The sequence below is a fragment of the Clarias gariepinus genome, chromosome 3 (genome assembly GCF_024256425.1).
Source record: "Clarias gariepinus isolate MV-2021 ecotype Netherlands chromosome 3, CGAR_prim_01v2, whole genome shotgun sequence".
NCBI classification, from domain to species: domain Eukaryota; kingdom Metazoa; phylum Chordata; class Actinopteri; order Siluriformes; family Clariidae; genus Clarias; species Clarias gariepinus.
The window spans coordinates 9,879,993-9,902,304 of NC_071102.1; the positions used below are offsets into that span (position 1 = coordinate 9,879,993).

The 22,312-nt window shown below is 38.6% G+C and overlaps 1 protein-coding gene across 1 annotated transcript in view; it reads right to left on the reverse strand.

Annotated features, from left to right (window-relative positions):
- The window catches only part of si:ch211-186j3.6 (neural-cadherin), a 285,750-nt gene that overhangs the window by 159,891 nt on the left and 103,547 nt on the right, over nt 1–22,312 (reverse strand). The window contains exons 6-7 of the mRNA XM_053492457.1: nt 15,973–16,222; nt 10,122–10,264 (exon numbers count right to left, since the gene is read on the reverse strand). Coding sequence (XP_053348432.1) covers nt 10,122–10,264; nt 15,973–16,222 — 393 coding nt within the window. The remainder of the gene's footprint in view (nt 1–10,121; nt 10,265–15,972; nt 16,223–22,312) is intronic.

Here is a 22,312-nt window from a genome sequence, read left to right on the forward strand (position 1 = left end):
TTATGCTTCAGTACTAAATGCATGTTGGCAATTGAGAATTTTTTTTTCTTAAGCTATGAAACACATTAGCACTCACCACACAGTTGCTGTAATTTAATGATTATCATAAGCAAAAAGTGTAAAACAAAGAATTCACATTTATTACATTTTCACCCAGAGCGGGATTCGAACCAGGGTCTGGACGTTTTTTTAGGATATACGGATATTATACAGATATTATTTAAGCAACGCCACACCACGTGGAAAGCAACAAAAATGCTTCAATTTCATTGGCTGTCACTAAGTGTCAGCTATTCACGACTGGCCCCCGCGGAACACAGAATCCCCGGGCTTTGACTGCGCTTTCTCCATTCGTTATTACAGGGGCGGACTGGGACCAAAAAGTGTCCCTGGACTTCCTGGCCCACAGCAGCCCACACCATAATACATTGGCTCATTAATGTAGAGATACATTTTTAACACCAGTTACTAGTATAAAAATATAACACAATACAGAAATCAATGCTATTTAAACATGTTATTTGAAGTATCACTGAACATATATTGGGTCAAAGAAACGAAAAAAAAGAACATCAAGACAAACAACATATAAATCTATAAAGACAATATTTTAAAAGGAATGGCAATAAAACTGAACACGTAAGCTGAAATAAAATCAGTAGCAGCAGTAGCTCACGCTAGTAAACTAGTTAATTATTTTAATTATTAGGGTAGTCAATATTAACACGAAATAATACTGAGAAACATTATTTCAATTAATATTGACCACCATCATAATAACTAGCACAAGTTAGTGCTGCTACTAATTTTATTCTGTTTGATTGCCATTCTTTTTACTTGGCTCTGGTAGATCAGGGGAGACGTGTTGGTCATCATCAGCATGTATTATGATGTGGGATGTGGTGCGCTGCTGGATCCAGCCTCACTGTCCCTGACCTGTTATAGGCAGAATCTGTTCATTTGAAGCATTTCACAGCATTTACCTCTAAAGCTTTTTCTTATTTTCGCGTAACCTTTTCTTCTTCCTGCTTTTCATTCATGGAAATTATTATTAATTTGCTCAGAAAATTCGCTGCATCGAGAAAGGATCAATATCTAAAAATTTAAAGATGCCCACGTGTGTGGACAAAGAATACAAAAGTGTATAATATTTAATAAAGTTAATCTAATACAATATTGTTTCCAATGCTGAAGCAAACATGATTTTGTTTTAGTCTATTCATTAAATACAACGCGCAGCGCGCTCCGAGGTGAAGCGCTCCCACAGTTACTGTAATCCCCCATCTCACCTTTACAACAGGTGTGAAGTCATCAAACCGGTTTCGCTGCTGGGGGAATTCACAGAATTGGGGGTTTTAAAACAAATTAACAAGACCGAGGGGGGGGGGGGGGGGGGGAGTCTCGCCCGCGGAGCAATTCACTGTAGAACCGCCACTGCCTATTTTCCACCACATCACGTACTTCCCTGATCTCGGACTAAACTCTGCGCTTTGCTTTTATAATGTGGAGCAAGCCCGAGATCATATTAACGTAGCATTCATCATTCAAAGTTATTCATATCAGTGTATAGTAAGCGTGATTTGAAAAGTGCTATAACTCCACCTGCTACAGTTTCAGCCACTGGAACAATCTGACTACATGTGAAGTGCCATGAAAAAGTATTTGCCCCTTCCTATTTATTTTTTTTTTGCATTTCTTTGCATATTTGTCACACTTATATAGGTGGAATTTTACCTTTAGGTGAGAACGTATAGGTTAATATGTATAGGTGAGAACAGCTGATTCACACTTGGGGAGAGTGAATAATTTGCATTTGAATGTTGTCTGGCATTGTAAGCACACGCAGTGACACTAAAAGAACAATAGGATTAATAGGAATAGGAGGCACTAAAGAGGAGGATTTTCATTTAGACTATAAAAAAATTAACCTGCGTCTATTTTTAGGCGTGCCAGCTGCCACTTTTTAGTCTTATAATGCCCACATGACATGCTGGTACAGAGCTGGACGTAGCTCATCCATGCCAATAATCCCGTGTTTGCACCCTGCGCTATAAAATACGAGTACGACGGCCATCCGCGGACAGCAGCTCCTGCCTCCGTCCGCTCGCGCTTGCTCTTCTGGGGCGCGTTCCAATTGCCCCGTTTGCATGCCGCACTTCCGCGTTGTGTGCGCGCGTCTCACTCACACCGCGTAGTAAAATCCACTGTAAACCAACAAACCCCGAGTATTTTATAGCGCGGATGAACCCGGGATCATTAGCAAGGAGAGCTCTTCTTCACTATTCATGCCTAATTCTGCAGCCCTGCTTTTTCGCATATCTGAAGGAGAGGCCGCCTAACTAGTGAGCGAGGAGCAATATTGATTTGGGCGCACGCCGTGACAGGCTAAAAAAAAACTATTGTCCTAGAAAATGTAACAGATGAGGACTCTGATTAATGTGCAAAAACTATATAATAAAACTATATAAGACTACATGCCTTTATAAGACTCAACTTTTATTTAAGCGCACTCACAATAACGAAAAAACGTGATTTTATAAATGTTTGAAAGCAAATAAGCTGCGCTGTTCTGTATTGTTTTTGGTGAACTTGAGCGCGTCAGAAAATGAACGCAAACGTTTTTTTTTTAATGGTTAGAGTCAGTCTGCTTGCTGTTTTCCCGACGCGTTCATAATCATTAGTCTACTTCTGCCGGTGCGCTCTGGAAAACTTTATGCATGAGGCTGAGCGCTGATTAAAACTATGGAGTAAATTAAAGAGGAGAATCACGATGCCGAATCGAAGTCCTGAGCCCAAACCTCATTTAAATTAAATTAACAAATACTATAAGTAAAAAAAAAAACAATAGCCCACGTTTAGAAACCGTTTATAAATTCTTTCCGACATGAGTTGGCCCGGTGTTATGCGCAGAGCGCCGGGAGATTTTCTGAAGCTCCGAAATCACGGGGCATTTTTTCTAAATAGATGCTATTGTTAATAACTGATGGAGGTTTTGAGCTGTATACACACACATTTTTGAGGGGTTTAAAACGAATTAGTCCGAGCAGACCTACATGAAAGGTGAGAAGTGAGTAACTGCGCGCGCTGTCGCGGTGTATATACTGTACAACACACGTTTATCAACCTACATAAAAACGCTGCCTTTAAAAAACGCTTTATAAAAACGCTGCCTTTTGTAAAGTGAAAGTACTTTACAAGAGACAAACTGCTTTATTTTAGTCATGAATTCACAATCACATCACACTCCAGCTATTATTTCCAGCCGTGGTTAAATAATGTATGAAATAATTATTAAATGCTGGACACAAACAGCAAATATAATGATTATTATAAAATGCCAGAAGAAGCTCGTGGTCATAAAATAATATTTACTTAATAATATAATATATATAGTTCATTCATGTCTTCTGATGATGTCGACACATTTTTTACGTTTTAAGTGAGATATGTTGGCATATTCACGAATCAGGACATTCGCATAGTTAAGACTATCAGATAGCCTACTATCAGGAAATTAAATTAATTTCAACACCATGTAAACCGAGACATTGCCATGTCTTTTACTGTTTTGTCCCTGTTAAAACATTACAAAAAAATATATAAGAAACTTATTAAAAATTTTAAAGCACGAATTTGGGCATCTCATTTCATCATTATGAAAAAAATATGAAGCACATATACACACATTTATCATGAAAGATCTGTTGTAAAGCAAAATAAAATTCATGTTTGCTTCAGCATTGGGAACAATATTGTTTTAGACTAAGTAATTATACACAATTCTTCGTTGTACAGTACTTGGTCCGGCGTGCGTTTAAATAAAGTCCTTCCATGCGCCATCTGGCGGATATTCAGTGAAGCACAACACATTTATTTAAATTCCCGAATGTTGCTTACGGCAAGTCGCGGCGCCGCGCGCGCTAAATTGAGGCATCCCGCGGGAAAACACACGCAGTCTTAATGACCACATCTGTAAATGCTGTAGGCACAGTCGGGTCTATTCCACTAGAAACGGGTATTATGGAAGGTAATGTTCAATAGATACCAGCAAGACATTCAATATATGGCTGATAAAATAGAAACAAGGAAAAAAAAAAACTTAATTTATGGCAGATGTAATAAAGGTCACCAACATTTCTGTGATTGAAGTGGACATAAATGATAGTTTTAAGAATACGGTAATGACAAACAAATATTCTACAACAGGTTTATCTTATTACAGATAAACCTGTTATGGAAGACTAGGAGTTGTCCCCACACCATACCGTGGCTTAAGCTCCACCCCACGTGAGGAGGAGGAGAAACAAAACAATTCGACCAATCCTAGTTTACAGAAATGATTGGCAGGTCATCATGAGAGTGCTGATCGGTTAGGGAATGATGGTTACCTGGGCAATGGATCTCGTCCCATTTGGACCAAGATTCTTCTGCCTCGTATCTCGAAGTTGAAAAGTAATCTACAGTATTTGATAGAAACTAATGACTATTTTAAATGGTTAATCTATCAATTATTGAAATGATTAACTGATTAATTAGAATAAAAATGACACGATGACGCTTTGTAGAAGAAACCCAGTCACAACCCATTAAACACCGTACTATTTAGAGGGGCCAGTTTGTTGTATATAGCACCTATTAAATACTTTCACCTGCACAGTCAAATAATTTGTCCTAAACGATCTACACCGCTGTAATATTTGCCAAATAATCAAGAGACAAGACTTAACACTTAGGAGCACGATTTCAATATTTGTAAATATAAATTTTCTGCTAGATTTACCCAACAACAGCACAGTCATGAAGTGGTAGACCACACAAAGTCAGCGTGTGGCTGCTGAGTGCTAAAGGGTGCTGCATCACTTACTATGATCACTATGATCACTCTGTGTAAGGAGATTTATGAAATTGGATTCCATGGCTGAGCATCTACAAAAAAGCCTAAGATCACCATGCATGATGCCAAGCTACAGCTGAAGCAGTGCAAAGCATGCTGCCACTTAACTCTAGAGCAGTGAAAACGTTCTCTTGAGTGGTGAATCATGCTTCACCACTATCTGGCTATCTTACAGATGAATACCCAGTTTGGTGGATGCCAAGAGAACACTAGATGACTGAAATGCCTCATGCCAAGTGTTAAGTTTGGGGATGGAGGGATAATGGTCCAGAGCTGATTTTCTGATCAAAATGAGGTTTATAAAGTCAGAGTTTGAGAAATCTGGTATGGACAAACTCCAGTGGCCTGCACAGAGGCTGGACCTAAAGCCCAAATAAACATCTCTGAGATTAATTGCAATGTAGACTGCAAAGGAAAAGAGTAGCTACTGTAAAAACTACGACTTTATATTTATGTAATGCCTTTGCAATGAGCTTTTCAACAACACATGCATGTGGAAACCACAGTTTACTAGAACTTAGGGCCCAAACCTTGAGTGAGATGCCGCAAGTGGCCTGCACAATATTTTGACCTCAACTCCTTTAAATGCCTTTGGGACGTATTGGATGATAGCTGCAAACCAGGCCTTCACATCCAACAACACTCCCTGACCTCACTGATACTCCTGTGGCTGAAAGGGCACAACCCCCCACAGCCATGTTCCTTAATATAAAGCCTTTCCAGAAGAGTAGAATTTGTTATAGCAGCAAAGGTAAGCAAAGGTGGAGGTGATTTGGAATGATGAATAGGCTAAAATCCAAACTCATTGCTAAAAAAAATGTGATTACTTCTTACTGTAGACATCTCAAAGCTGAAAGAAAAATAGGTACTGTATGCAACAAAATACTAATGTTTGTACTTTATGCTGCTCAGATATTTTTGAAACATATACAGTCATGTGTAAAACGTAGTGCCCCCTCTTTGAATTAAATGTGTTTGTGTAAAAGCATAATAAAAAACTTCTCATCATAGCAGGTCTTAGTATTACACAAATATAACCTCAGACTAACAACATCATATAATGATTTTAACAGCATCATTTTTTTAAATAAAAATGAAGCCAAAAATGACTGCTCCCAAAGGATTTGAGGGGGTAAGTTGCAGTCAGGTGCTGCTAATCGTCAGTTCTTGAGTTATTGATCATCAGCAGGTGTGCAGACCTCTATGAAAGCAAAAGTTGCCAATTTGTTGAGTTGGAGCATTCAGTGTGTGTTAACACAATACCAAAAGGGAAAATACATACAGTAAGCAGTCTTAATGACAACCATTTCCAAACAACTTGGAGTTCAACCTTCCACTGTAAAAAAAAGATTATTCACAGGTGGAAATTATTTAAGACAATTGCCAGACTTCCCAAGTGTGCCATTCCAGCACAATCACGCCAAGGTACAAGATGATTAAACACAAGATCTACATCTCAGACCCTACAGGCCCCAGTAAGCATATTAAATGTAAACATATACTGTATGATGGGACAATTAGAAGAAAACTGAAAAAGTGTGGTTTGTTAGGAAGGGTTACCACGAGAAAGCCTCTTCTGTCTAAAGTGAACATAGATACACTAAAGTTTGCAAAACTGCATTTAAAGCATGCAATATATCATGGACAGATTAGATCAAAATTAAGTTGATTGATGATTTGGGCTTGTTTTGCAGCCACAGCACATGGGCACCTTGCAGTCATTTGGCTGACCATGAACTCCTCTGTATACCAGCGTATTTTAGAGAACAAATAGGTCCTTCAACAGGACAATGATCTGAACCAAATCAGTAAATCTACATCAGAATGGATAAAAAATTAAAGTATTAAGGTTTCGGACTGGCCTACTGTAGTCAAAGTCCAGACCTCAACCCAACTGAAATGATGTGGCAGGACCTTGACAGAGGTCAGCATAGACGAATACCCAAAAACCTCAAAGAATTGAATCAAATAAAGTCATACGGTGAACAATTCATTCAAGTAACTGCTGCTAAAGGAGCTACAACATATTGAATTATCAGGTTTCACCTTCTTTAAACGTCTTCATCCATCTGTGCACATTGCTCTTGTCAATGGCACATCATCTCTGTAAACATTGCGACACCATCAATTGAGACAATGGGTTTTTTCAAAGAAGATTCGAGAATTTGATTCAACAATAAATGCAAATGTATGACTTGTGATAGAGACTATGTTGAGTACTACAGTACATCAGTATGTCTATTTCTTTTTTTGGGTATTTGGTAAAGGGATGGAAAATACATAATTTTAGAAGAATTATGCTAATTAGACTGCTCTCTGAATCAAGCTGAATGCAAGCTTTAAGTTAATTACAAAGTGTTTTTGTACATGGGCACAAGTGCATGTGTGTCCGTGACCTTTGCATGGAGTAGAAAGTAAAATAATGAAGCAGCCAGCACATATCAGCATACATCAAAGATAAAGATAATGTTAGTTCGGGGGATGAACGAGGAAAAGTCCCTTTAAATGAAAGAGAAGTGGGTAAACAACCACTGGCCCTCAGCCCACATCAGCTCCAATCAGCATCTCAACCATAAACACTATACACTTAGGGCATGATAAAAGAGAACAATAATAATAAAAAATTAATAATAAAAAAGACAAAAGGCCAAATGAACGTTTATAGAAAGTCCTTTTTACCATCAGTCATTTTTAACTTCTTTCTTTACTATTTAACCGCCTTACAGTGACTAAGACCAATTTTGAAAAAGCTGCTTAGTTAAACATTAACATAATACTTGATATACGAATTGATATTGTGTGTTTTCAAACAAACTGGTTTATTTTATGTGCTATATGCTTTGTGTGTGGCCTCAGTAATTGCAATTTTAAAAGCAACTCATTAGTAATCATAAAGTGTTAACAGTCTGTCTACTCCATCATTTATCCGTCTCCACCTTTACAAGGGCAGACATCAAGTTGATGAAAGCTCTCTTAACTCTATTCTGTCTGTGAGCCAAAATAACACAAAAAAAAAAAACACCTTAAATAAGTGAGAGGTAAATAAACACAAGGGGTGTTCAAGTCAAACTGGGAATTATGATAAAACATCTTGTGAATGAAAGCATAAAATTGATTGACAGTTACAGAAGAGTTTAAGCACGGTACAAAGATAAGACTCTTAGCCGCAGTAAAACATTTTAAATAGAGAACGTTTAAAAAAAAAAATAGGCCGTACATCAGCGAATGACAACCCTGGCTGAGGTGGCTCAGAGCCCACTGCAGTCGTTTCCATGAACGTTCCACAAATAAAACACTTTACATCCACCTGGAGACCAGATCTATGACCACCGCCCCCTTGTTTGGGGTCACAAGGGAGTATGTGTGACCATCACGTCTCAACTACTCCCCCACATTCTCCATTGTCCATCAACGCTATTGTCTATCAATAAGCCTATTTAGGTGAGAAATGGCCCTTTGGGGATATATTTGGCATCCCTGACCAATCTGTCTCAGACTGAAGAAGATGTTTGGATGAGTAGTGAAACATTTCAAACCAAGAAGAAGTCCCTTTAACATGAATGCATGAAAGGTTCAGCCTTGGTCTGTGTAACCAAACCAAACCTGCACCAGCTGAGAAAATCACTCTGGAGGCCCCCTTTAGATAAATAACATATTATTCATCAGGTCTTTAGAATATGCCTTAGCTGTACTTTCCTGTAATACTGTACCTTGCTTCTGCTGCCCTTGATATTTTGGGACTAGCAGACTTGCCTTTGGCCTACTCCATGTGCACTGTTGCTGCAACATCTAATGCATTCCTACTTTTATCTTGTTCCTATGTCAATATTTGTGATATGCCTCTCCGGTTAAGAACTCACAGTTAATAATCATTGACTTTGTTCCTTGCCCTGCTTTACCACTCAACACAATCTTTCTTTGACTCAGATCAATTGTCCCTCATCCACTGACCCAGAGCCTCTATTATCATCAGAATCCGCCTGTATCTACGCTTTAATCCTAAGTTCGGCTCAGCTATTGGTTCTGAGCTTTCTAGCTTCTGGCCTGCATCTTGATTCTATGTTAAAATCAGTGTCATTGCCTAAGTCTAGCCTAGTCCTGTCAACTTCATGTCACTATTACAAGCCCTGTGTTTCACCCTGCATCACTGTAAGGCCCTTTCTGAACTTGCCCCAGTGTTGGTAACAGCTTCAATAAGCCTCTGTCATTCACATCCTGTAATTCATATCCCAATGTCAATCCCAGCCTCTGTAGCCGTTATTAATATATATCAGAGCCTTTGTTTTTTCCCCAAGTGTCAATCATAGCTTCTGTAACTTGCTTATAATTTGTCACGCATCTGTTCCTTTCATAGCCTTTCTTCCTTCTTTAGCGGTTGTCATTGCCTCTGTCTTTCTCAGCACCTTCCACACCGAGTCACAATGTTTTCATCACTTGCCATTTCCCAGGTATATTGAGTTTCCATGCTTCTTGTCTCGTAGTTTTCTTTGTAGTGCTAGTTTCCTTCATCATTAGTCTTCTTAGCAACTTAAAAAATATTCTGCTATTGAAATTTGCTAGCTTGCTATTTTGGTTTATGTTAATGGATTCCATTGTGACATTGTGCAATGTTTTAGGACAAATTCTGAATGTTGTTCATGAACATTGAATTTAAGTTTTAAACCTCAACAAAAGAACAAGAACAGTAATAATAATAATAATAATAATAATAATAATAATAATAATAATAATAATATCTTTGCAATACCCTAAACATGCCTTTGAAACAAACTCTAAGATACAAACTGAAAATGGTTTGAAAGGCAACCTTCAAATGTCACATTTAACAGACATTTACATCCTTACATTTCTCAGGCAATTTGCTCAATGTAATAAATTATCAGCCCTGAAAAGATTATATCCAGAAGCAGTAACCTTATTATCCTTAAATTAGATATGCTGATCCAGCTATATAGACAGCCTGAAGGACTTGTCAGGACATTCATCTCTCTGCATCACTGTATGTCTTTCTTCTAGCCTTGGTTAACAAGGTCAATCAGTTGCACAATTATCTATTAAAAGTTTATTCTGAAATACTAAATAAAATACACCAACCAAATGCTGAATTAAAAAAATAATAATTTCTACAAACACTTATGTAAATTGTAGTATACTGTAATATGTCATATGTATAGCATAAGCTTGATTTGTGTTGATTTGAGAAGAAAGGAAAGTAAAGTAACATTACCTTTTTGACTGTCAATAACAAAGTTGCCTTCATCATTCCCTGCTGAGATTCTGTACGTGATTCCATCGCCATCAGGATCTTTAGCCAGTACTGTTGCAACCAAGGTATTGGGTCCAGCATCTTCAGACACAAAAGTACGGTATCTGAAAAGAACACCCACACAAACAAACATGCAGAAACAGATATTAACACTTCCATTCTCTCATAAACAATGATCGAAGTGTGGGTGCTTACAGCAAACCATGTATTGTGTCCACTCCTGACATTATTGTTGTTTCATAATCAGCTCACTTATGCTTTAATGAATGCAATTTCCATATGTCGCACTTTATTTAAAGTTCAAAAGGATGAGATGAATTTGCTAGGAAGTGTGAATGAGATAAGGTGAGCTGTCAGGTGCTTGTGCCTCAATTAAAAGCAGCAAACAAACCTAACAACAGTGCATGTGCAATATTTACATAACCAGAACTTAGCCACGAAAATACACAACACATTTATTGTAAGGGGGTAATCAGAATATGTCTCAGAGAAAGTTTTGTTTAAAATAAATCTAAGTTTTCTAATTTTCTTTAAGTAAATGCCATTATGGGGCTTATTCTGCCAGAAGAGTAGAGAGGAGCTTTGGGCAAACTGGCCAATGTGTAATCATTTTTAAGCTCTTAATTATAGCATATACTGTACACCACTCCGGAGTGCCATCATTATAAAGTACTAAAATTTGAATGGGTGTAACTGTGTTTCCTGTTGGCACTGTGTCCCCTTTTGCTGTACAAAATAATACATTCTATTTGATAGTACAATGGATTGACAAATTAGCACTGCTGATGTGCGATCTTCAGCTATACAAGTCAAATCTTGAGCCACCCATCAAGAGTTGTAAAATCACAGTGGAAACGTTATCTTGGCAACGGTAAAGACTTTGGGACATTGGTTGTTTTTGAAAGTTAGAATTACATAGATAGATTGACATTGGATCAACGTTGACTACTTAAACTCCAACCCTGATTCTGAGGGTGTGTTTATGATTGATGTAAACTATATGAAAAAGTCATCCAACAGTTGGGTTCGGGTTGGGGAACTTTGGGTAATGTCTAAATTTCTTGTAGAGATTTTCTTTTCTTTTTTCTGTAACTTATGATAGGACAAGGATTAAAACAGGACATTCCAATGTCCAGATAATAGTATTTTTTTTATGAAAAAGATTTTTTTCACCATTAATCCATAGTCATCAATTTTCTATATACAGTACTGTACAAAATTATTGAGCCACCCTACATATAAAATTAAATTAAATTATGTAAATTACATCCAAGAGATGAAAAAAAAAAATGTTACTGTGGCCCGAAAGAAAAAAGATCAAAGACATAGTTGTAAAAAATTGGTTGTATGTCTATTTTCGGGGAATAAAAAAAGGATAAAAAGGGGATGTACTACATATACCATCACAGTGAAATATACAAACTCAACTTAGCTCAGTTGGACTGGAGAAGCTTTGGCATGCAATTTACCATGGAACGAGGGTTGTTGAATATGGTCCTGGTTACATAGATTGTACTCGCATTTCGGTTTTGTGCAGAGGGGGGACATTTATAATGACCAAAACCTATTGTAATGTACTTACATGCACCTCAATTTTAATTGAGGGCAGAATTAAAAAAAATTGAATTGTCCCTTTAAATTTCATGTTTTTTTTATGGTTGAATGATTAATAGGTCACTGTGTGGCTTAACAGAAAAGATACATTCTTCTGAAACTGGTCAGGTACAGGCACTGGACTGAAAATGAAAATTAAAAAAATCCTTCAGGAACCCGGGATTACTACTCATCAAGACATTTAAAATAGAAAAAGGGTCTGGCTCTTTAAAGGCAAAATCTGAAAAAAATATGAGTGGCTTACGACTTTTGCACCGTACTGTATATTTATAACAACAAAAATTTTTTTACTAAAAACTGGGATAAATATTTAAAGACCCACACAAGTGCCCCAGTAAATGTGGCTTAGACAACTGGAGTAAATCATATCTTCAATAAAAAGACTACCAAACGACGATACGTTTCCAAACAAGATTTTCCCACTAGGCATTTCCCTAGCTTCCATTTCACAGAATTTCTTCATTGCATAGTGGTGAATGACACAAACAGGAATTTCTCATCTGCACAGTGTGACATTCTAATCTGTCCACATGGTCCTCTGATTTTTTTTTTCCCCCAGGTGCGTAGACATTTCTGAACTAAGGTATTAAAACGAAGAACAGGAAAGCACACACACTGACAGCTTGACTGCGAAGATCTCATGCACCCTCCTGCCCACTATTTGTTCTCATACAGCCTTAAAGATCTCATTCCTCTCCCACTGACACATTGAGGAAGAACAATGTTGTATTAGACAGAACTGAAAGCACTTTTTTCTTCATCTCAGAAGGGGTGTAATAGTCTATCATGGCTGATAAAGGTCAAGTGCAGATAGAGCTGTGATGGACTGATGTTACGTTCTGCACTTAGTAGGTCAGAAAAACAGAAAAAAGGGACAAAAGTTTAAAATCGAACTCGTATTGGACGTTAACCTATTGGTAACATCTTTGTAAAGCAAGTTCTTTGCAAAATCCAAATCCAGAAAGTAGATTGTGGTGACTTTGCAAAGAAATGCAAACTGCCAGATAATACCACCATCAGGGCTGATACTAAGAAGAATATAACTTGTAATTCAACTTGTGTGGTCCTTAGCTTAGAATTAGCTTGTGGTCCTGATACGGTGGAAGAAACTGCACAGCTTTATTTGAACTGAGATTTCTAAGCAATCTATCAAAGACAGTGCATGAATGCTTCTGTTATTCCTACAAACCATATTGCGGTTGTGTTGAGTCAGTTAAAAGAACCACGTAACACTTGTAACACTGTCACCTCCTTTAACAGTTTTGAAGTAATCAACAGATGTCCCTAGTAATAGACACATCATAACATCTAATTGGTCCAAGTTCTAACGCAAAAGTGTGACATTTCAAAGCAAAACTTTACCATTAATCTCAGTCTGACGAAGTGAGTAATACACACAGTACATTCCAAAAGTCCAAAAGTTTGTAGATACCTGACCTTCACAACCATATGTGGGTCTTTCCCAAACGGTTGTCACAAAGCTGGGACCACAACAATTGTTTAAGATGTCTTTGTATGCATTATTTCTACAGTTTCTGTTCACTTTAACTTAGAGGCCCAAACTTGTTTCACCACAATCGTGTCCCTGTGCACACAGCACTGTATCTGAAAAACATATTTTGCCAAGGTTACTGTGAAAGAACCTGAGTGGCCTTCACAGAAAATCAACTCTGCTAAACACTTTTGTGATGAACTGGAACGCTGTCTCCCAGGTCTCCTCATCCAACCTCAGTGCCTGACCTCGCTAACACTCTCATGGTTGAACAGGTAAATCCCCACAGCCATGTTCCCAAATGTTGTATAAAGCCTTTTTAGAAAAGAAGAGACTTTTATAACGGCAAAGGAGGACTGAATCTGGAATGAGATGCTCATGGGTGAGGGTGTGAGGGTCATTTGTTTACAAACACAAACTTTTGGGACAGTCAAGAGGAGGAATGTGTGAAATAAGACATGAATGCATAATGAGAGTAACGAGATAGGGAAAATTGAAAGAATTTTGGCTATAAAACACACAGATCCTGAATAAAAGACAGGGAACAGGAGAGTAACGACAAAGTGTCATTCAGTACAACGTATTACTACAAAACTACTGTACGTTAATGTAGGTGTCTAATCTTCGTGGGGCCACCACCTACAGTACGTATACATCAATAACCTTCACAGAGGTAACATCAACAATCTACAAAATTTCTCTACATATTGATCAAAAGTGACCATGCTGATATCCTCTTACACCTTACAACAAACCAGAAACTGTACAGGAACCGTTATCCAATGCCGGGAAGAGATCTCAGCCACAGTAACATGATAAGCATGGGATTAAATCAATGCGTAGTTTGTCTTCTCCACATGCTTTCTCCTTTGTTGACATGTTCAATCATTTTTCTGAATGAGGAGCAAACTGTTTAACAGCTAAAATTATTTTAGTCCAATTATACTTACTAAAATATGAGGCTTTCAAGTCAAACCAGGACTTTTGATGAAATGTCCTATGAATAAAACCAATAGATATTTTCATGGGATTTCAAGCACAGTATGGTGATGAGAGTCTTAGCCGCGGTAAAATACCTAAACGGTGCAAACGATTTAAAGAAGGCGTGAATGATGATCCCGGCCAAAGTGTCTCTGTCTGTGGAAACTGTACACATCATTCACAAACCCCATTTAGCTGGGAGTAATTACCACATTTCATGTAAATGTACATGTTAGAGCAATGAAAGGAGTTCCTGGGAGGCCATCATTTCAGATGTAAAGCAGGCAGTCCAATCATACCTCTAGCTTACTAAGAAAACTTTCTACCTATCCAAGCTTAAGTAGAACCCTGAAATTTGGGCATTAATGTAGCAAGGGATTGCATAGAAAAATAAGTAGTTTTGACTCTCATAACTGTTTTGTTCTTGTGCACAATCAAAAGTCCCAGTCTGACTTGAACACCCCTTTTTTACTTTAAGTTCTTAAAACAAATTTGCTAAATAAAAAAATTAAAGCCTGCAGACTTATGTTTTTATGCTCATTATTGTTCTCTCTTTCTCTCTTTCCCTCTCTCTTTCTCTCCTGTGTCAACACACCGTAAAATCTCATCCTGTTCTTTCAGAAATATGACTCAGTAGTTTCCTCTCACTTTTTTTGTGTCTCCCTTCTATTTTGGCTCAGACGAGCAGCTTCAGTAATGATGTACTGTGGAGACGTGTCTGCCTGAGTGACAAGGCTCATCTTTGGTCTTAGTGGAACGTCTTGTAACGCAAATTAGCCCAGTGAATTGGAACAAACAGCAGTGACAGACATTACAAACTACTCAATTACTGTCCGGACACAAGCGAGCTCAGCTATTTAATGGGTAAGATGGAGGATAATCAATGGGATGCGCCAAGATGGGTGTTTAGGGACAACAGGTCAGGTGGAAAGCAGAGGCAGGACAAAGTCAATATTTCCGCTATCACCTTGTACCAGATTTTATTCTAACGATTCTTGTAGGAAGGTGGACGGAATAAAGAAAGACATGTCTTATAGGTCTATATATACAGTACATATAATAAAGTGTGACAACAAAGAGTATAAAGTCATTTTCAGCAAACATAGTCATAATAATTAATTAAAATATGCATGATAGCCTTAGAGGGGGGGGGGGGGGGGGGCATGGTGGTGTGGCGTGGAGGGGTATCTGTTGCTCCTCCCAGTCTCTTCAGTTCTGCACGGCTCACTGAACCTGCCTCAGTGCCTCATTGCTTCACTGAGCATGCTGCCAGAAAATCGGCCAATTAACAAAGCCAAGGGCCCAGGATCCCCAAGCAAAAAGGGGAAAATTGCAAAAAACAGTTAAGCTCATTACAACAAAACTATCAACACTGGCACAGTGTTGCAACCCCAGACTGACGCACCTGGACAAGAGAAGAGACAAATAGGTAGAGACTGAGCTATGGACATGATGGAGCACTTCACATGCACAGAACTGCACAGCTGAGTCTGAAAGGCATCCGGAGATAGGCAGGAATGTAATTTTCGTACTGGATTGTGGGTAATATACCAAGAGCAACCTTGATGTTATGAAAGCATGTTATAAAACATCAAACGTGTCGTCAGCTAATTTGAAAATAAATCTAAGCCTAAATGATAAATAAAAAACTTTTCTTCAAGCAGATGATATGTTCTATTGAATCAAATGAAAGTGTAGAAGAACATTTTAAAAACCTGCACTCACACTGGCTGGGAGAATTCGGGCGGCTCATCATTGACGTTGGCCATACGCAGGCGTACCGTAGCTGTTCCTGTCCGTGGCACCTCACCCTTATCCACAGCCATTACCACAAACTCATATAAATGGTTGGGGCGCTCATAATCCAGAGCTCCTGCCGGGAAGATGGTGCCATGGGGGGAGATGATGAAATCTGAGCTCAGTGTGTAGTAAGTGATGTCAGCATTCTGCTCCGAGTCACAGTCAGTGGCTGACACTGCAGGAGAGACAGAGACAGAAACAGAAAGAAAACAGGAAAAGAAAGACAGGAGGAAGTAGAAGAGCAGGAGAATGGAAGAAATAGAGGAGAAACAGGTAGATGGTGATGAGAGTGAACAAGAGAAATTTGTGTTCATAGACTCACAGGATCAACATATATTTGAGCTTCCTTGAGAAAATAGATAGTCTAGATGCAGTTTCCACCTGCTTAAGTAAGATTTGCTTATAACAAAGTGAATCTGACATGCAATCAAAAGGTCTCGGGCTGAGGGGTTCATTGCATTCAACAACTATAGCTGAACGCAAATAAACCACGGGCCTTTTTTGTATACTACTCAGAATGAAAAGCTGCACACACAGCAGCCACTTTGTGAGTTGACACCCTAAGAAGAGAAGGGGGGGGAAAACTGAAGTAAACATTTTTGATTCTAGGGGTAGTTTTCCTGATTCTGCACTACAGAAGCAGCTTTTTTTTTTGCTGAATCTCAGATGATAAATTATGGGCTTCTGAGATGTGCTTTATTTACAACTTCATGGCATAAAAGGTTAGATGTTAACAGCTGTCATTAAACACTGAGGCTCAGCAGAAATCTACCATTCAAGCCAAATTCCTGCTATATGTGCATAAAATGTTGGTCTATAGTGGTCAGCAGAATATTGCAAGCTAACACTTTATTTCTTGAAAACATGAATTTAATATGATCAAAAACAGAAGCTGGCTGATGTACAGTACCTGAGGGGGGTTTCGAAAGAATAAGTTGTTATCAGCAGTAAGGTGGTATTTCATACTGGATATTTAAAACCGGCCTATTCGATACTGTACCTCAATGGGACATCGTTCAACTTGTTCAACTGCCAAATGCCCAAATGTAAATGTTCAACTCCTGTCATCCTGAGCACAGCATGTTACACACATTATCTCTTTTGGTGATCAAGTCAACTTACTGACAAAAGACCTCTGTGTGTGCTTTCTTATATTTAGGATAACCAAGCTGGGATGGAGTACAAGCTTTAATCTGCAATTCTGATGTCCGGCAGGGATTTTGTGCCACAGGGGATAAGATTACACCGCACTTGGGATTTAAAACGCACAATTTCCGCTTACCAATCATTTTCCCTGAAATGAATATTAAAACTTTAAAATTCTTCAATTAATAATTTCTTAGAGATTTAAGGGTTTGTTCTTACAGTACATGGCAGGACAGAGGTCAACATCTAACAAACATACAATCACAACATGACAATACACTCATAATAAATTTTATGCAATATTTTTAGAAAATTGGTGACAAGATCATGGGCACCCAAGCCTCATTTATGCCTGTGTAGGCAAGTTTCCTACAGAAAAGCCAATTCATTCGCTGTGATAGAAAAGTATCAGATCGTGTATAGACCTTAGACGCCTGAGAGTTCAAACTTGTTGATCCAGCCTCCAAATTCACGAGATCTCATTCAGATCGAGCAACCGTGGGATGTGCGGTACAAACAAGTCTGATCCGTGGAGGCCCAACTGTGCAACTTACAGCACTTAGGATTTGTAGCGCATTTAAGGGATCTGCTGCTAATGTCCAGACGCCACAACACACCTTCAGAGGTCTTGTGAAATCATGCCCCTAGGGGTCAGAGCTGTTTTTAGTGGCACAAGGGGAACTGACATAACATTGGACTTAATAAAATGGCTGACTTTTATTTATCCGGAAAAGTTTTAATTCACATTAGTGACAAGACTAATGGTGTTCTATCTTCTAGTGGTTGTATTTGGTTAATTATGATCTCATGTATGGTGTTTATACATCATAACTATTAAGAACATGGTTTCATTTTTTTTTCAACCTCCTTTTACAACCGATTGGGAATAATAGTACTAGTAGTTTTTGTTTCTGATTGGTCAGTAGGTGAGGATTGATCGTAACAGCATGACTTTCATCAGTAGAAAAAGAGTCACAGGTATACATTAAACATAAATGTAAATTGCTTGAAAAACGTAGTAAAAAAAAAATAAAACACTGGCAGCTTGCAGTGGTATAACAGAAAAGAAACACCTAGTGATGTACGGTTATTGGAAAATAATAAACTTCAGGGCTGATCACACCACCTGGTCATGTTCTATTCCTTACATTAGATTTGTTTTAGGAGAACATTTAAAATTTTATTTAAGTGTCTTAGAGTATTAGTGGATTTTTGTTCAAGAGAGAGAGAAATAAATGAGCTATTCTTCAATTATTAATTTTATTGTTGTCAGTATAAATTGTGAATTTAGGTGCGAACACAATCTGAGCAAGTAAACTAGACGAGATAAATGTTCAGCATCATCTGTTTCAACGCTGCGGATGCTGTAACTGTAGTAACGACTCCACATTACGGTCAATCCTGTACGTCCTCAAACAATTACTGATACATATTATTATAATTAATATTAATAATCTGAAATATATTTAATTTTAAAAATATACGTTCTATTTCAATCGCCCATTTGATAAATCTTAAACTATGTATATACATACTGTAGTTAGGTCAATGCTATGAGCATCACAGGATGAGACATTTTGATTATCCCCCCATGAATACATTTAGGTATAATCCTTGAGTACCAGAGACTACTCTGACTGTATAATGCTCTCCAAATTCTCAAACAATAAATGTACGCTTGTCATCTCCCTTGGTTCAATCTGGTCCTCTCGTTCCCAGCACACTAATCCTACAGACAGTTTTCTAATCTCTGTGCCTGCTCCTTAATAAAGCACTACAAGATGCAGCCCTGGAAATAATAACTGCCATTTCTTCAAAAAATTATAATAATAAACAAAAGTAGAAGGAAGTGTTCCCAGAGGAGATCAATCAGATATAATTTGCATGTGAGAAATTAAAATAGGAACAATTAGCATCAAAATATGCGACTTGTAAATTTTGTATGGTTGTATATTTATTTATTTGTAATATGTGAAATTTATAATTCATAATCTCTTCATTATTTAGAGCGCAGCCTTTCTGCAGATGGTTTTATATGACATTTTCTGCTCATTCATTGCAGATGTTTGACTAATAATCTGCCAGAAAATGAAATGTACCTTCATCTGGTGTTCTGAAGTTGTTTAATCGGAGCGTAAGGAACATTTTGAGCTTGGTGGATAATCTGCAGGAAGCCTGCTCACCCCGCCACACAGATGCGGTTCAGCTGCACCTGCTGAGCACAGCCAGGACACCTGCTGTACATTTCTCTGCTTCACCTTCTTTAATCTACCAGCAGTCTCTTAGCTAATCTATTGAAATGTCTGCCAAAAACTTGTTTTCCTAAAGTCACAACAAACCCCTTTGGAAATCCAGCCTGGTGTGTGTTTTCAGGGAAAAAAATAAAAAATAAATAAAAAACTTTGCATGTTGTTGGGTCTAAATTTGCCACTTGTTTAGTCTCTTCAGCTTTTGTTTCACTTCAGACTCTCGTTCACTCGCCACCTCCTCACTCTTTTCCTCCTGTACGAGCAGCCGTGCTGCAGCAGCTGTTCACGCTTCTTGTTTCATGCATGTTCCTGTTTGCATCAGGCTATCAAACTCTTCTATGATCCCTATTGCCTCAGGCGTATGTCTGCCGCTGTGTGCTTCAAGTGCACTTGCAGGATACTGAATGAAGGCATGCCAAGATTTGCTATGAAATTTACAGACAAGAAAGTAAAATGTCAGTATGGTAAAATTATAAAAGTAAAAAGGTAAGAAAGGCAACAACTGTTTGTGTGTCAATCTATGTGTGTGTGTGTGTGTGTGTGTGTGTGTGTGTGTGTGTGTGTGTGTGTGTGTCTGTGTGTGTGTGTGTGTGTGTGCGAGCCGGTGTGGGCGCATGTCTGTGTGGGCATCTGTGTGGGCATCTGTGTGTATCCATCAAGTTATAGTCATGTATAACAAGCAACTTATTTGAAATGTGTGTGTGTGTGTGTGTGTGTGTGTGTGTGTGTGTGTGTGTGTGTGTGTGTATCTGTGTTTCAAGCACCTGTCATTCTGTCACTGTGTACATTGGACTATTGGACTTTAATTACATTTTAGGTTTAAGAGAATTCTATAATGACTCAGACAACCATAACTTTTATCAGAAAGAAGATGAAAATCCAATTCAGTTAAATCACATCAGTAAAACCACATCCCCATATCCAGATACTCCAATAAGCATTAACATTGATTATCAATTACATACCAGTAAACTGCTGGCAGGAACATGGGCACCCAACGGTCACCAATTTCAGCAGGAAAACAAAATCCGGCCCATCAGAACAAACACTACTGTAGTTTGTGCTGGCCACGAAAGAAGGGCACGCGAACACCCAATGCCACATAGTCCCTGCACATGGGGCCCAGCAGGGAAAGAGCCCAAGACCTTCAGCCCTGCCTACAAATTCCCCAGATCCCAATCCAATCCAGCACCCCTAGGATGGGCCGAACAAACTAATCCAAATCACATAGGCCTCACCTTGCAACCTACAGCACCCGACAGAACCACTGCAAACATCCTGGTGCCATACACCAATGCACACTCCTAGAGGTCTTGTGGAGTCATGAGCCGCCCCAGGGGCACAATTTTATGGCTGATCAATGTACATTACGAAAGTTAAAAATTGTTTTCATAAATGGCTAGAACAATAGCTAATATATACAGTGGTGTGAAAAACTATTTGCCCCCTTCCTGATTTCTTATTCTTTTGCATGTTTGTCACACTTAAATGTTTCTGATCATCAAAAACCGTTAACTATTAGTCAAAGATAACATAATTGAACACAAAATGCAGTTTTTAAATGAAGATTATGTTATTAAGGGAGAAAAAAAACTTCAAATCTACATGGCCCTGTGTGAAAAAGTAATTCCCCCCCCTTGTTAAAAAATAACTTAACTGTGGTTTATCACATCTGAGTTCAATTTCTGTAGTCACCCCCAGGCCTGATTACTGCCACACCTGTTTCAATCAAAAAATCACTTAAATAGGAGCTACCTGACACAGAGAAGTAGACCAAAAGCACCTCAAAAGCTAGACATTATGCCAAGATCCAAAGAAATTCAGAAAAAAATGAGAACAAAAGTAATTGAGATCTATCAGTCTGGTAAAGGTTATAAAGCCATTTCCAAAGCCTTGGGACTCCAGCGAACCACAGTGAGAGCCATCATCCACAAATGGCAAAAACATGGAACAGTGGTGAACCTTCCCAGGAGTGGCCAGCCGACCAAAATTACCCCAAGAGCGCAGAGACAACTCATCCGAGAGGCCACAAAAGACCCCAGGACAACAACTAAAGAACTGCAGGCCTCACTTGCCTCAATTAAGGTCAGTGTTCACGACTCCACCAAAAGAAAGAGACTGGGCAAAAACGGCCTGCATGGCAGATTTCCAAGGCGCAAACCACTTAAGCAAAAAGAACATCAAGGCTCGTCTCAATTTTGCTAAAAAACATCTCAATGATTGCCAAGACTTTTGGGAAAATACCTTGTGGACCGACGAGACAAAAGTTTAACTTTTTGGAAGGTGCGTGTCCCGTTACATCTGGCGTAAAAGTAACACAGCATTTCAGAAAAAGAACACCATACCAACAGTAAACTATGGTGGTGGTAGTGTGATGGTCTGGGGTTGTTTTGCTGCTTCAGGACCTGGAAGGCTTGCTGTGATAGATGGAACCATGAATTCTACTGTCTACCAAAAAATCCTGAAGGAGAATGTCCGGCCATCTGTTCGTCAACTCAAGCTGAAGCGATCTTGGGTGCTGCAGCAGGACAATGACCCAAAACACACCAGCAAATCCACCTCTGAATGGCTGAAGAAAAACAAAATGAAGACTTTGGAGTGGCCCAGTCAAAGTCCTGACCTGAATCCTATTGAGATGTTGTGGCATGACCTTAAAAAGGCGGTTCATGCTAGAAAACTCTCAAATAAAGCTGAATTACAACAATTCTGCAAAGATGAGTGGGCCAAAATTCCTCCAGAGCTCTGTAAAAGACTCGTTGCAAGTTATCGCAAACACTTGATTGCAGTTATTGCTGCTAAGGGTGGCCCAACGAGTTATTAGGTTCAGGGGGCAATTACTTTTTCACACAGGGCCATGTAAGTTTGGATTT